This window comes from Rhinolophus ferrumequinum, chromosome 9 (assembly GCF_004115265.2).
Source record: "Rhinolophus ferrumequinum isolate MPI-CBG mRhiFer1 chromosome 9, mRhiFer1_v1.p, whole genome shotgun sequence".
Classification (NCBI taxonomy): Eukaryota; Metazoa; Chordata; class Mammalia; order Chiroptera; family Rhinolophidae; genus Rhinolophus; species Rhinolophus ferrumequinum.
In genome coordinates, this window is record NC_046292.1 from 25,100,705 (window position 1) to 25,115,846 (window position 15,142).

At 49.5% G+C, this 15,142-nt stretch overlaps 1 protein-coding gene across 1 annotated transcript; it reads right to left on the reverse strand.

The window, feature by feature from the left end:
* Window positions 1-6,088: 6,088 nt before the first annotated feature.
* On the reverse strand, window positions 6,089-14,382 carry TRAPPC3 (trafficking protein particle complex subunit 3). Its single transcript, XM_033115509.1, has 5 exons — window positions 14,207-14,382; window positions 8,910-9,007; window positions 8,564-8,663; window positions 7,320-7,502; window positions 6,089-6,850 (listed from the first exon to the last, which is right to left on the reverse strand). The coding sequence occupies exons 1-5, from the start codon at window positions 14,246-14,248 to the stop codon at window positions 6,731-6,733; spliced, it is 543 nt and encodes a 180-aa protein (XP_032971400.1). The 5' UTR covers window positions 14,249-14,382; the 3' UTR covers window positions 6,089-6,730.
* Window positions 14,383-15,142: the final 760 nt, after the last annotated feature.

Below are 15,142 nucleotides of genomic sequence, written 5' to 3' on the forward strand. Positions count from 1 at the left end.
AAACTTTCCTGAGGCCCTCTGGCCTGCTCCTGTGTGGTACACAACCTCCCTTGCCCCTCTCTTATTTTCCCCCTGCCGAGTACCCTGCAGAGATGGAGGGCTCCAGCTTCTTCTCCTTTCAACCAGCCGTGGGAGGCATGTCCTGTTGTCCTGTGACCTCAGTGTTCACTGGACCCTCTACGTGGGCCTCAGCTGCCCATCCTCCGACAGAGGCTGAGACAGCCATGCCATGACCCTGACACAGCTGCCTCCTTGTGCACCAGCTCTTGCACAGCAAACCTCAAAGCAGAAAATGAGTGTCCTGGAACCAGAAGTCTATAGACTCTCCCACAAAGCTTGCTTCTGGGCTAGGCCAGGCCACACTCCCAGCCAGGCTCGCTATCCCACCTACCAGGGGCTTCCACCTTTGGTGTCTGGTGGTGTCTGGACTTCAGTAGGTCAGCTTTGTCTGGGTGGCCTTGGACAAGTTGTTGTGTGTCTCTGGGCTTCAGTTCCCTTGGCCACAAGAATCAGACTGGCCAGAGAGGATTCAAGGACTATTCTAGGCCTGAGCAGGGGTGTCAAATGGGGTAGGTGGTTAAACTGAACCAGATGAGGCATGTAACCTGCTTAGCACAGCCCCTGGCTGAGCTGGTGCTGGCACCCGCCTGGTAGTTCAGAGCATGAGCTGCGGAGTCAAGCAGACCTGAGTTTGGATCCCAGTTCTGCCTGTGACTGTGGGCAAGTGACCTCATTTCTCCAAACCTCAAATTCCTCCTCTTTAAATGGAGAATAATAATAGTCCTTAATAACAACAGTTAACCCGCACAGGGCTCTTACTCAGGCACTAGTCTGAGCCCTTTACATAGATTAACTCGTTGAACACAACACCCCTCTGAAATTGGTATAATTATTGTCCCCACTTTGTGGATGGGAAAACTGAGACATAGACAGGTTAACTGACTCGCCCATGTGTCACATAGCTAGGAAGTGGGTGAGCGTGGAATCGACTTCAAGCAGGCTGGCTCCCTAGTCTTCCCTTTTCCCATCATGCTATAGGGCCTCTTAGAAGAGATAGTGAATAGAAAGGGCTTACCACAAGCCTGGCACATACTAGTAATGACTCCGTGTTAGTAATTGTTATCTGTTACCATAATTTTCCCATTCCTTCTCAATTTCTATCTTGATTTGCTAATAAGAATACTCTCTGGGCTCCGGCCACTCCAGGTTGGAGCCTGAGGAGGGCCTGAATGCAATCTTCCTCTTGCCACCCCTTCCACCTCTCTGGCAAGCTGAGGGGAGGGAAGGATATTTGCACAGATATGTGGCCCAGGGTGTACAAATAGCCTGGGGTGGGGATTGGTGCTGGTAAATTCCTACTCCAGCAGGGCCTTGGTGATTCTGCACCCTCCATCCGTACCCTTGACTTCCCATTTCTGCTAGAGGACAGAACTCCCGGTCCTACAATTCCTGTGAAGTCCTTCTCTCTGTCAAGCCCCCCTTCCTTCTTTTTAGTTGCTAGTGGCCTTGCCTACAGGGCTAGGGAAATGAGGATCTCTCCTGCAGCCCCCACCGTTCTCTTCAGTTCTACCCTAGGGGACCCCTCAGCCCCATCCTTGAAAATCCCAGTAATGCAGTGGAAATTAAAGTTACCTTAAATATTCTAATCTTATAACAATTTTGCTTCAATCAACATCTAAATGTGACCACATGTGCCCAGACCACCCAGCGGCCTGGTTGGTGGTTTGTGGGCTCGTACTGAACTCCCTGGGGGAGAGGTCTGTAGGTCACTGGGTCCCTCCCTCTGCTTTCTCCTGGGCTGCCCACTCTGAGCAATCCTTCCCCTTCCTCACCTTCCCTCAGGCAGCCCAGGAAGCACGGAAGGACATGGGTGGAATCTCCTTATACTCTGTCCTGAACAGCTGGGCTGGGGGCTGGTGCTGCTCCACAGGCAAGAGGAGACCAGGGCTGGCTTCACCAGCATGCAGCCTGGGTAGTCATATAGAACTCCCTACTCATCAGGGCTTGCTTCCATGCTCTGCTGGAAATTCATAATAATGCTTGAAATTCATAATAATTTTTTTTCATAATTTTTGAACAAGGGGCTCTACATTTTCATTATGTCCTGAGCCCCATAAATTATGTAGCGGGTCCTGCTAGAGGCCCACACTGCCCACATACTCCTCTCTCTCTGGGCCCTCCTCACTCCATTCTCACACTCAGTCAATAAAAATTTATTGAGCACCTACTTTGTGCTGAAAAGTAGCGCTAGATGCTTGGGGATACAGTGATGAACAACACAGACACGGCCCTGATTTCACAAAAATACCATCTGTATCCACTCAGACACTCACCTATCCACATGTTTTACCAGACAGTGCCCCTAAGAACAATCATGTTCATTGGAAGTGCCAATTAGGGAACACGCAGCCTACGCCAGGAAATTTCCATACTTCATCTTATTTCTTCCTCAAAACAGTCATCGAGGTAGGCATTATTATCCCCATTTTCCAGATGAAAAAACTAAGGCTCAGAGTTCAAATCCTTGTCCAGTGCCACATAACCAATAAGTACCAGAGCCAGGACTTGCCCTTCTCTCTCATTTTCAGCCTCTCTTCTCCTCCCCCCACCACACACACGTTGTAGTCAGTTATTTCCCCATGGACTGAAACTCCCAATATCTCCATGTCCCCTGCTCCCAGCCCGGGGCTATATTCGTATTAAATGAAAGAATTCACATAGAGACACACTCCCCAAGAAACACAAGGAAAGACACCCACACCGAAACACGAAACTATCCATAGGTAACACATACTGGGTAGGAGCCTGGTGTCCAATGCTGGACTGTTTGGGTTCAAGTCCTGAATCTACCTATGTATTAGCTGTGTAGCTCAGTTTTCTTATCTGCAGAATGGGAATAGTGATAGGATTGTTGTAAATGCTAGATGAGAAATACATGTGAAGTGCTTAGACGAGCATTGGCACATACCGTGTTTCCCCGAAAATAAGACCTAACCGGAAAATAAGCCCTAGCATGATTTTTCAGGATGACATCCCCTGAAATATAAGCCCTGAAGCGTCTTTTGGACCAAAGATTAATATACAACCTGGGCTTATTTTCGAGGAAACACGGTAGTCACTCTTCAATAAATATGAGCTGTTGCTATGAATGACATCTGTCTGCGCTCACACACACACACTGTCATAACTATCACACCATTTTCCCAAGCTCTCCTCTAGCCTAGCTCAGTCCCCGATGCCCTCATGGCTGACAGTCGAGGCACCCAGACCAAGGAGGGAAGAGCGGCTGCTTCTCTCGGGATCCTCCAGGGCTATCCCTGTGAGGACCCACATGTGTGGTGATCAAGTGGGTGCTGCTCCTGACCAGCTCTGGGTCCATCACAGAAGGCTTCCTGGAGGACGCCTCTGACCGAGCCGGTTAAGTGAGACGGGCTTAGGCAGGAGGGTGCTGTCGTGTGCCTTGGCTCCCTCCATTGTTCCTCACAACACCCACCCCCCAACCTCTGCTGCAGCGCCCTCTCTCCACCCCCTTCCCCACAGTAGAAACTTTCCTCTCCTCCTGCCAGAAGCGTAAATTGCCCCCAGGAATGCGCGCATCCCACAGCGCCCCTGGCAGTGTCCAGCAGCCGTCCTGGGGTCAGGCCTGGCCCTACATCAAAGGCTGGGGATTGGTAACAGCGAGGCTCCTCGCCTGCTGCCACCCCCCAATTCCCCCCCCCCCCCCCAGACACACACACAGGCCCTCTGGCTTCCAGGGAACAGCACATGGTAGCACTTAAGCTCTGGGAGAAGGAAGGGGAGGATGCTTTCCTGCACAACCACCCCCAACCATCCACAATGAACTACTTGTTGGGAGACTATTTTAATTTCACTTAATGCAATTTCTGCTCCTGGGCCTCTGTTGCCACCTCCTTCTCAGACCTAGATGCCCAGTACACATATAAGGAGGTCAATCCACCAGGGAAAGACTTCACCTGAATATGAAAATGTCACTGGTGGGAGTCTAGAGCAAGAAGAATATGGCTCTTACTTACATCAGGGGAACGGAGCTGGTGCTCTGGTCTCCACTCAGGAGGCAGGGGGGGTTGGTTAGGGGAGGGCTCAGAGCTAGCTTGTACAACTCAGGCAACCAGCAGGAGGGTTCCGGGTGTGTATGGTGGCCACAGACTTCTTAGCCAATGTGCTCTTTCCAATGCCCTGGGTCGGCAGGCCCTTAGCCTGGCAGCCATATAAGCTTTACTTCAGGTCCCATAGGCCTGGTCCCATGACGCCAGGTCCCATGACGGGAGGAAGGGGCATTTCCTGGTTCTGACCAGCTTCTGAGATTTGCTCCATCAGGTGCATCTTCCAGCAAATTCTGGAAACCAGGGGTTCAATGGTCACTCTCAGGACAATACAGTGGTAATCTGGAGACCCCTGGTGGCCATAGTCTGCAGAGCAAAGCCTTTCCTTATAGAGCCAAGCCCAAAGGCCACCAGCCTGGACCCCTCCAGCTCCAGAAGTCCTGGATCAGGCTCTCTGGTCAGTCCCTCCCAGACAGCCAGGCACACTGGCACCATCTTGCTCGGGGGGCGTGCCAGGACATCAAGGAGAATGGGGAAGGGCCTAGCCTGGGGTGGGGGTGGGGTCCCAGCCGCACAGTCAGAGGAGGCAGAGGGACGTGTATTCTCCGTAATTAACTACGAGGTGGGAGGACAGCAGTTAGGTTGCTGGGACTTGTATGTTTGGCTCATTAGGGAAAGATGATGAAGTGATGTTCCGAACAGCTCCAGCCCTTTCCTTTCCCTCAGCCCCTGGGTGCACGTCATACAGTCGTGGGGCTGTAACGGGGAAAAGTCACTAAGGGGGCTTTGTTTCCACAGCTTGCCGAGCCTGTAATGTTGCACAAGATTAACTCTGGGAAAGGAAATATCCAAAACCTCACGCCATATAAACGGCTGCTGGAAAGTAGGCTGTGGTACTGGGAGGGGAGGAAGGGCGAGGGCCCCCCTGGAGAAGGGAAAGGGTGGTGGAGCTCACTTTTCTTGGCAGGGTCCCGACACCACACAACTCTTTCCACATCTGGGCCCCAGCATTCATTCCTTTAATCTCTCCTTCATTCACTCAACTCTAGTGCAATTGGACCCAGCCTTATACTGGGTGCTAAGAATACAGTTGACAAAATGGGGTGCCTGCCCTGAAGCCCAAATTATACTTGGAGGGGGAGGTAGAGGCTCAAGGAAGATCCCAGAGGGAGCATGAGCCTCCCTATACTTGGAGACACAAAAATGACCTTTGCTCCTTCTCAGTGGAGGCAGGTCACGTGCAAACTGCCTCTTACTGGTGTCCCAGAAGCCTGGTCCTAACCTATACAACCAAGACACACTTCAAGCACAATGCATATACAACCGCTCCTCAGTTCAGGCCTATTAACCTTGGGGAAGGCCTAGGGGCCCCATTCCCCACTCTCCCGACCTGTGTCTGGACCTCAAGGCCCTAGGCTGTCCCCAAGAACAGTGCCAACTAAGGCCTGACAACCTCTGCTCCCCCTCATCCCGCTTTAAAACTACCCCAACGCTAGGAGAGGGAGCCACAGGCCTGCTCTCTTCCTCTCCACAGTTCTAATCAGGCATCATCAAGAACGCGGGCTTTGGAGTTTGGCTGGGGCTCTTGAACCCTAGCTTCTCCACTTATTAGCCATATGACCATGGATGGGCAACTTGTGGCCTTCCCTCCAAAAATGGAATTATTGTGAATTAGATAATGCATACAAAATGCTCTGTACAGTATCTGACACATGGTAAGCGCTGGATAAATGGTTCATGGTCTTTCTAAGCCAAATCCCCCAACTCGGTGGCCAAGAGGCCAGCATAGTCCATCTTACGTATGTCTGGGATAATGGTCTGTTTCTAGAGCTTACTACAGAGAGTAGACCCGAAAATGACTCAGAAGGGGCCTCATTTGCTCCCAGGTTTCCCAGGCCCTGTGGTCTGTGGGGAGAAGCCATTCCTAGACCAGGTAAAATCAAGGCAGAGCCCAAGAACTGAGCTGGTCTCTGCACCCCACTGTAACAAAATCCCCAGGGCTAAGCAGAAAGAAAACAGGACAGGATTGGGATTTCACTCAAGAATGTGTCTTTATTGAAGAATTTGTAAGAAAAAAGGATGAAGCCTCTGTAAAAAGAGGAGATGTTGCCTCCAAACAGCAGGGAGGAAGAGAAACCTGGGTGGCTTCCCAGAAGTCAGTGTTTCCAGCACAACAGGCTCCCCTTTCCTGGCAAGCACTAGAGTGTGTCACACTACAGCTAACAATTCTTACCCACCCCTCCCCACCTCTCCTCCCCGTCCCATAACCCTGGGCCCCCTACAGCCATTTGCCAGTGGTTTTCTGAAGGTCCAGGGATAGGTGTGCTAGGCTTGCCTCTTAATGGGGTCAGAGTGGGTTTCGCTTTGGAAAATTCAAACAGGAATGTACAATGGTGGAGCTCTTTCTAGTCCAACCAAGGATGGCTACGTCCAGCAGCTCTGACGGAAAAGGGAGCATAAGATTCCCCTCCTGAATGTGCACACTTGTGGGGCAAATGGACTACATCACAGTCTGCTCGTTACTAGCATGGAGAATGGAAACAAGGTTAGAAGAATATATAACATCCGAGTTACAGAGTCACTGAGCTCCAGAGGGCAGAGGGAGCACTGGGGCTTCCTGATTCCAACGAGTGCTCCTGCTGGCTCCCCTGAGGTCCTGGGGTCCGTCATTCCTCTCCAGCTGGGAGATTGTCCTCAATCCGCCTGATGAATCTCATCCGGATTTCTGTCACTCCGTCTCCTTTCAGGGTGTCTTGGACAAACTTGGCCTCCACAGCCATCTGGACCTGGGGAACAGTGGGAAAATGAATGAGTAGCTACCTAGCCGTGGTCTCTGGGGAACCATTAGGAATAGGGTTATAAATGGCTCAGCCACAGCAGCCAAAAATGGGGGCTGGTTTCCCACAGGACAAGATAACCAAATCCAGGGTTCCCCGATAGAAGGCAGTGGTCCTGACCCCTAAGGAGAGACTTAGCAAATAACACCCCCGAATGAGACTGTCACCAAATAAGCCAACCTGGGAATGGACGTTCTGGGCTTTGGGGGCTGACAGCACCTTCTCCCAGCCTAGGAGGGAGGGTCGCCACCACGTAGAGATGACAGGCTTGGATCCTACGCTCAGCAGCACCGCTATCTCAGGCAGCAAAAGTACTGGGTGAGCCAAAGGCCTTTCTTCTCTCTCTCTCCTCCCTTCAAACACTTAGGAAGCCCCTACTACACTTCAGGCGTCCCAGAAGGTAAAGAGCTGCACTCACCATCTCCAAGGCTCCCCGCAACACCCCACACAAGAGATTGGAATAAATAAGGGACGAGTGGTTATCAGGAAGTTCCACAAAGTCCACCAAGGGGTTGTTTTCCAATATGAGGGAGAATTCGTCGCCAGCTGGGCTCCAATTGGTGATGCCTGGAGTGATGCCCAGGTACATTTTGAACGCCACCTGCCGGGGACACACAACAGCACAATGGGAACAGGAGTAGACGCTGTACAATAGGGAAGGTGATGGGCTGGCACAGGGCTATTAAGCGGCTCGGGAACAAAACCGGGGCCTCTGCAAGATGTTGCCTTGAGGTATCCACAGGACACAAGTCCACAGCCCTCTCGTTCAGGGCTTCATAAAGGAGTCAACAACTTACGGTCCACCTGCTCTTCTCAGCAGGAGAGAGCGCTGATCTGAGTGGGGTGGCTGCCCCAAACAAGCATCTCAGCACAGACAGCCCCCAGCCCTCTTCCCTGTCCTGCCTGTGCTGTCTGACCCTTCCTTCTTGAAAGCAAATACAGGTCACTGGAGCAGAAGTGCTCTGAAGACACCCTTCCCTCTGTCCACCCTCCTAATTCCAAACCCTCACAAAACTCTCCACTGTCAACCCTCTCTAGCATTTGGGCATGGACAACATGCTCTACCATAGAAAGAATCAACCTTTACAGTAACTGACACCACAAAGCTCTCGGTGTTTTATCATGTATTAATCCTATATTATGTAACACTAATATTAATAGCAAACATTTACTACATGTAGTAAACATTTACTACAAACACACTATGTTAAGTGCATTCATTTTACCTGAACGCTCATGTTCATTTGTTCATTTACTCCTTACAACACCCTGTGTGATAGCTCTTATTTTCTTTATTTTAAAGGTAAGGGAACTGGTAATTAAAGAGGTTAAAAGGAACTTACTTAAGAACTGGTAAGCACTGGAGCCAGAACTGGAAGCCAGGTTTGTCTGTATTAAGCCCTACGCTATTCTGCTACCTCGTCACAGTTGAGGAGATCTGGCTTTGATTTCAGCGGGACTTCAATCTACAGGGATGATCCCAACCACTCCTCCCTTCTCCATAGTCTGTGCTCTTCTCAAACCACCAGGAAGGCTTCTTTGGCCCAAACAGCTGCCTCACTCGTCCTTTGGAATGCTAGGGGCCCTTCTAAGGGAGACAGACCGAGTGGTAAGCAGCGCCTCCCAATAATCCTTCCGCATGGCCCGCTGGCCCATAATGACCTTGGCGATAACATCCGCAGTTTCCCGAAAGTCGTGGCACCTGCCGACATTTGACCGTGCCAAGAAATCTTCAATCAGTCGGACTCCGATGTTATAGCCCCTGGGAAGCAAATGAGAGAACAGACGATACTATGGGGTCTGAATGTCTGACGTCTAAACATAAGGCTGTCGGTGGTAAAACAAAAATTGGGATAATTCCAGAACATCCCAATAAATGAGCTCAGTGGAAACTAAAATGTTGGTTACAAAAGGGCGGACCCTGTTCTGGGCTCTAAAGAACCATGTAGATTCAATGTGCTAGGGAACCCCCCCCATTCTTGTCGCTCCCACAGAGCAGCTCACTCACATTTTGTCCAGCTGTTTATTCACATCTTCATCATTTTCATAGTCCTTGCAAAGCTGAGTGACTAGAGCCCCATAGGTCAGGGTGAAGAGCTCAGAGCTCTAAAAGAGATTCAAAAGGCAGTTAGGACCAAGTCGTACGAGAGAAAGGTTGGTGAGAGTCTGGACTGGCCTCAATGCAACTGTCAAGATTCAAAGGAAAGTAACCTGTGTCTGGTTGGAGAGAACATCATCCCCTATGGAGTGACCGAGTAATTTAGCTTCCCAGGGTCAATGTGGCAGGGCTGCAGCCAGACCCACTACAAAACGGACGTAAAGACACCTCATGCACTGAGCAGTCACTCTTCCAACACACTAACGTGGGCTTCTGCCAACCCAGACTCCACCACGGCTGCCAAGCCTAAGCTCAAGTCACCAGAATCTGGTGTTGGAGCAATAACTGTTCACTAGATACTGTGAAAGACAGACCAAAGCAGACATCGACAAATTACCCTCTATGGGCTAGCAGGTGTGACCACTGGCTTCCCCACACCTTACAATGTCCGGAGTGTCTTGGCCGAGAGTTAAACTGCACTGCTAAGGCCACACCCAGGTCCTCGGGGAGGGAAGGACATCCTAGACAAAGTCCACTGTGTGTGGATGATAACCCTTCTCCTAAGTCAGCAGCGTGGGAAAACACGACGCTCCTCTTGACACACAGCTCAAATGTTTCCAGGAAAGGGGTAACTGTGAAAGCAATATAATCTTTTGTGTATCTGAAACACAATACTGACCTGCACTGGTTTCTATTACAACCACAGTTAAAATCACAGAAACTCTTTCTGAAGGAAAGTATCCTGTCATCTTCCTACCAAGACACAGAAAGATGAGGAAGGTGAAAGGAATGGCAAAAACCAAGACTACAGAATGAAAGCAGCAGGTCAGGGGGAGGGCATTACCAGAGTTAAACAACGTGAGAAACATGTTAACTAACGGGGCCTCTGCACTGAGTCACACAGATGTGAGGCTGAAAATCCACACTGTCACTCAATAACTCCCTTCAATGGTGGCTTGGAAAACTTGGAGCCAAGCACCTTTTTGTCTTTATGTCTTCTGGGGAAGAACGTCCACGTAATGTTAAGGCCCGGGCTCTGAGGACTCAATGAGGACTCCAGCCCCACGGCCTGGAGGTGAGGCCACTGCAAGAATAGGAATGTGAATATCTTTTGCTTACGTACTGTATTCTATTTTTCATCATCTCATTTTCCACCCCACAATAACTCTGTAAAGCAGAAAGGGCAGGAGTTAATCTCATTTTAGAGATGAGGAGACTGAGACTCGGAATAGTTAAGAGAATCTGCCCAAGGATAAACAGCTACTACCTGACAAAAGTAATTCTGGGGGACAAAAACCAAGAGTTTCTAAGCCAATGTTCATTCTCCCCGCTGTTCCCCACAACTACAATAAACTCCCCCAAAACAAAACAAAACAACTCAGCTGGCAAGTCAAAGAGAATCAGTTTCAGAATCAAGAAGCTCTTTGAACTCAACTAACAGTCAGATCAGGGAGCGACCAAGAGACCACTGACAAGTATGGCAGGTAAGGAGAAGCTATGAAGAGAGGGAATGACTTTTTCTAGTCAAGTTAAGGGTTTGGCACTAACATGACTTGGGCAAGAATGGATGGAGACAATCCAGCAGTAACCAGTCCATAGAATTGGTATCACTGCATTAAGTCAGGAGAGCTTTCCTTCCATTATTAATGAGCCTATGGAGAGTCACTCCAAGAGCCTCAGCCCACTGTGCCAAGTAACACTCACTTCATGATGTTATCAAGTCCCTTACACATGCAGCAGCCCCCAATGTACTGATAAGAGAAATCAAGATCCCAGACAGATGTGCCCGTGATCACAGCATCAATATGCCTCGAACCTGGGAACGGGATCCAGCCTGGGCTCTCCACACCCTCTCTAATTTGCAAGTCTGTCTCCATCTTCAACTACGAACGAAGCCTATTTGGAACAGTGTGCAACATAAATATATAACTTAAAGGTCTTCATATTTTAGAAATAGAAATGGGGCTATATATAGAAAAAGCATCATTCATTCAATGTTTACTATATACCAGCCACTATCTAATAGGAAGGAGACAGATAATACACCGAATTGATAAATTATACGGTTTGCCAGAGAAGTGGGATTCAAGAACCAAAAGCTATACAGACACACGAAGGCTAATATCTTTACTAACACAGATGCTTGCTAGCTGACGTTTACTAAGTGTCAACTGTGTTCTTAGCTGCAGTGTCACACTGCTAGCTTTACATGCATTACCTCAATTAACCCTCAGAACGACCCTATGATATAGATACTATTATTATCTTCTTAGATTTATTTATTTATTTATTTATTGGGAAGGGGGAACAGGATTTTATTGGGGAACAGTGTGCACTTCCAGGACTTTTTTCCAAGTCAAGTTGTTGTCCTTTCAATCTTAGTTGTGGAGGGTGCCGTTCAGCTTCAAGTTGTTGTCCTTTCAGTCTTAGTTGTGGAGGGCGCTGCTCAGCTCCAGGTCCAGTTACTATTGTTAGTTGCAGGGGGCGCAGCCCACCATCCCTTGCAGGAGTCGAACCGGCAACCTTGTGATTGAGAGGACGCGCTCCAACCAACTGAGCCATCCGGGAGCTCAGCGGCAGCTCAGCTCAAGGTGCAGTGTTCAATCTTAGTCGCAGGGGCGCAGCCCACCATCCCTTGCGGGACTCAAGGAATTGAACTGGCAAACTTGTGGTTGAGAGCCCACAAGGCCCATGTGGGAATCGAACCGGCAGCCCTCAGACTTAGGAGCACGGAGCTCTAACCGCCTGAGCCACCGGGCCAGCCCCTAGATTTATTTTTTAAAGTTGGTGAAACTGATGCTTAGGACAATGAAGAAACTTGCCCAAGGTCACACAGCACATAAGTAGTGAAGTCAGGACTCAATCCCAGATAGTGCTGTACGCCCGTGGTGAGTACTTTCCGGACTCTCTCATCGACTGTGTGCTTAGGGACTAGGACTTCATCTCTGCATTTCCCACAACACCTAGCACAGAGCTTTGCATCCAGTTGGGACTCAAGAAAAGTTTGCTAGACAAATGGGCTGTTTCCATTTGCACAGACTAAAAGCGGAGATCTAGTTACTTGGGTACATTAACCTGTAAGTCTTGGAAGGCTTAAGTGGGAACACAGCAATGAGAAGACTGCTGACTGCAGAAGACTGATTTGATTGGGAAGAGGGCTGCTAGCGGTGGGGACACCCCAAGCAGAGAGGAGAGAAGCAGGAGGAAATCAGGTGGCTACAAAGAGGATCACGTGACAAGCCCCAAGCAGGTACCAGTAGGAACCGAATGAGAAGATGCACCCAACCTTCATGTCGTTCACTCAATAAATACAGATTGCTCGGTGCCAGGCATCATTCTAGGTGTTGAGCTAGAGCAGTGAACAAAACAAATCCCTGCTCTCACAGTTTACATCCTCATGGGGGGAGACTGAAAATAAACAACATACAATTTATAATGCAGTATTTCAAATGAAATAGTGCTATGAAGAAAAACAGAGTAAAGGATCGAGAACTGATCACATGAGCAGGGAAGGCCTCTCTGAGGAGGTGATAGTGGAGTGACTGCATGAAGTGATGAGTAGCTAGCAGGTGACTGCCTGACGGAAGGGAGTTCCCAGCAGCAGACAACAGTAGTTGGAAAAGCTCTGAGGCAGGAGTGTGCTGTTGCCCCTCCATAATTCCCTCACTTCTCCAAAGCTGAGTGAACGCTGGAGTTGGGGGTGGACACCGTAGTTTCCTGCTCAAGTCGTACTAAAGATTTCCATATTGATTTCAGCTAAAAAAAATGTACAGAACAAGAGCAAGATATGAAAACTAAGCAAGAAGACCTCTCATATCTGCTCATCTATCAAGAAAAGGAGCAGGAAATATTTACTATGCCTTACGCATTTTACATTGTAATCTCATTTAATCCTACGGAGGCATTATTGTCCCCGTGTTATGGATAAGGAAACTGAGGATCAATTGACAAAGACAGAATTCTAAGCAATGTCCATGCTTTCTCCCCTACATGACAATTTCCTAGCAATATACACATATTCATTTAAACCCTTGGTATTTCCTCCAAAAGAGGAATTCTTAAACTGTGATCCAGGAAGTATCTTCAGGGGGCCCACAAATCCCCCCAAAATTTAAGTAAATGTCTATGTATATGTTTTTCTGTTTAATATTTCTGGAGAGAAGATCCATAGGTGTCATCAGCTTCTCAAAAAAGGGATGGAAAGAGAAAAAGTTAAGTACTACTCAGGCGTAATAGGTCCTTCTATGGCACATTTCTGGTGGCTGTTCCTAGTGTAAGATGCAAAGTTGTGAGAGAAGGTTAATCATCCCCTCTAGAGCTGAGTGTCCATGAAAGACCACAGATCTGCCCAGCATGCAAACTATTGTTTTTAAATCAGAAAACAAAAACAGACAGCATAGGCAATTCTGGAGGAAGTAAAAATATGTCAAAGAAAAGGAACACGTGCCAAGAAGTCCCCTTAGTTTGGAGAAAAATGTCATCTACCTTATTTTCCAAGCCCAGACCTCATCCGCAGCCAAACTTCATGGGACTATATGGTGTCCCACTATTTCCAGGACAAGTGAGCCTCCCTCTACCAGAGGGGCACCACTTAGTGCCCAGACTCGCCCACCTCTTACTCTACCGAATAGAAAGTTTCCTCCTGGCAAGACCAGTATCTGGGCATCTTACAACGCCAAAGCAAGTGTGAGAGGCAGTACGGCCCAGCAGTCTGAAGCATTAGCTTTGGAGTTAGAGAGACGTGGGTTCAAATCCTAACTCATCCTAGCTGTAAATTTGGGCAAGTTATGTAACCTGAGCTGTAAAAGAGCGATATTATCCATCTGAGAGGATTACTTGGAGGATTAAATGAGATAATGTACGGAAAGTGGTTGGCCCAGTGCCTAACACACCGTAAGAGAGCAACAGGAGGTACGGTAGTTACTGCTATTCCCCTCGTCGTTGTTAGCCTAACACACAGCTGCACTCCGGCCGTGGAGGTAGGTCCCTGGGCTACTCCATCCCCTCCACCGGCTTCAGGCCCGGGACGCCCCTGAGTGACTCTCCCTTCTTCACCCATCAAGCAGTCTCCTTCTCCTTCCTTTAGCGGAATCACCACCCTCGCAGAGCTCATAAGAGGGCCCTTTCCCAAATGTGCCCCGCGCGGGGCCCCTTCCCCAGAACGCCTACATTCCGCCCCGCCCGCGAGGTCACGCGCTCCGATTTACCATTTTCTTGCTCTCGGTGCCTCGGTTCGTTTGCCTCGACATGGTGCCAGCCGCCCTACCTCGCCTCGCCACAGACCCACTCGGCGACCCCTTCTGATACCGCCGGCTCAGTCGCAGACCCTCAGCCTTCGGAACTGACCGGCACCGACTCACCACGCTTGCGCGGCCTGCCGCGGGGCACCACGGGACTCGTGGTCTGGCGGACAAAGGTAACTCCCGCCCAATAAACGTCGGACTACAACACCCAACAGCCCCACTGGCAGCGCCACCCCTTAGCGCAGTTGAACTACAACTCCCAGAGAGCTCCGCGCGCGGCGGACTTGTAGAGCCTGTCTTCCCCTAGGCTGCATTTTGACCGCTGGGTGGCGCCCGCAGCTTGCGGTAATCCTGTATCATCCACACACCCCGAGTCTCCTCCCTCCCAGCCCCCACTCAGATATGCTCCGCAAATTCCTCTCTCGCCAGAGTTGGTTTCGGAAAGTCCCTCTTTTGAACTAGCTTGTTATGTTGTTGCTGCAATTCAAAGCTAGAAGCTCCCAGGATGTCCCAAAAAACTACGTAGATCTGGCTTTCATTACAAAAATATTTAATGACCACCTACTATGGGCCAAGCATTTCGCTAATGGCTTTCTCTTCAAACTACCATCTGTCCCCAAACCCCAAACGCAGCCAGGACCTGCATCCTACCACTTGTGACTTCGTGGTGGAATATCCAGTGTGTTAGATAAAGTTTGGGTCACTTTCTCCCCACTCCCTCAGATAAAGTTCAGGTCATTTACTCCCCACTCCCTCTTCTACAACTACATTGCCTGGCTTCCAGAAGAGAAAGATCCCCAGCGTTGGCCTTGGCCGCAGACAGTCCTGGGTTTTAATCCTAGTTTTGCCATTTTAGGCTAGTTGCTTAATCTCAGTTGTTGTGAAGACTGGTGAGCCGTG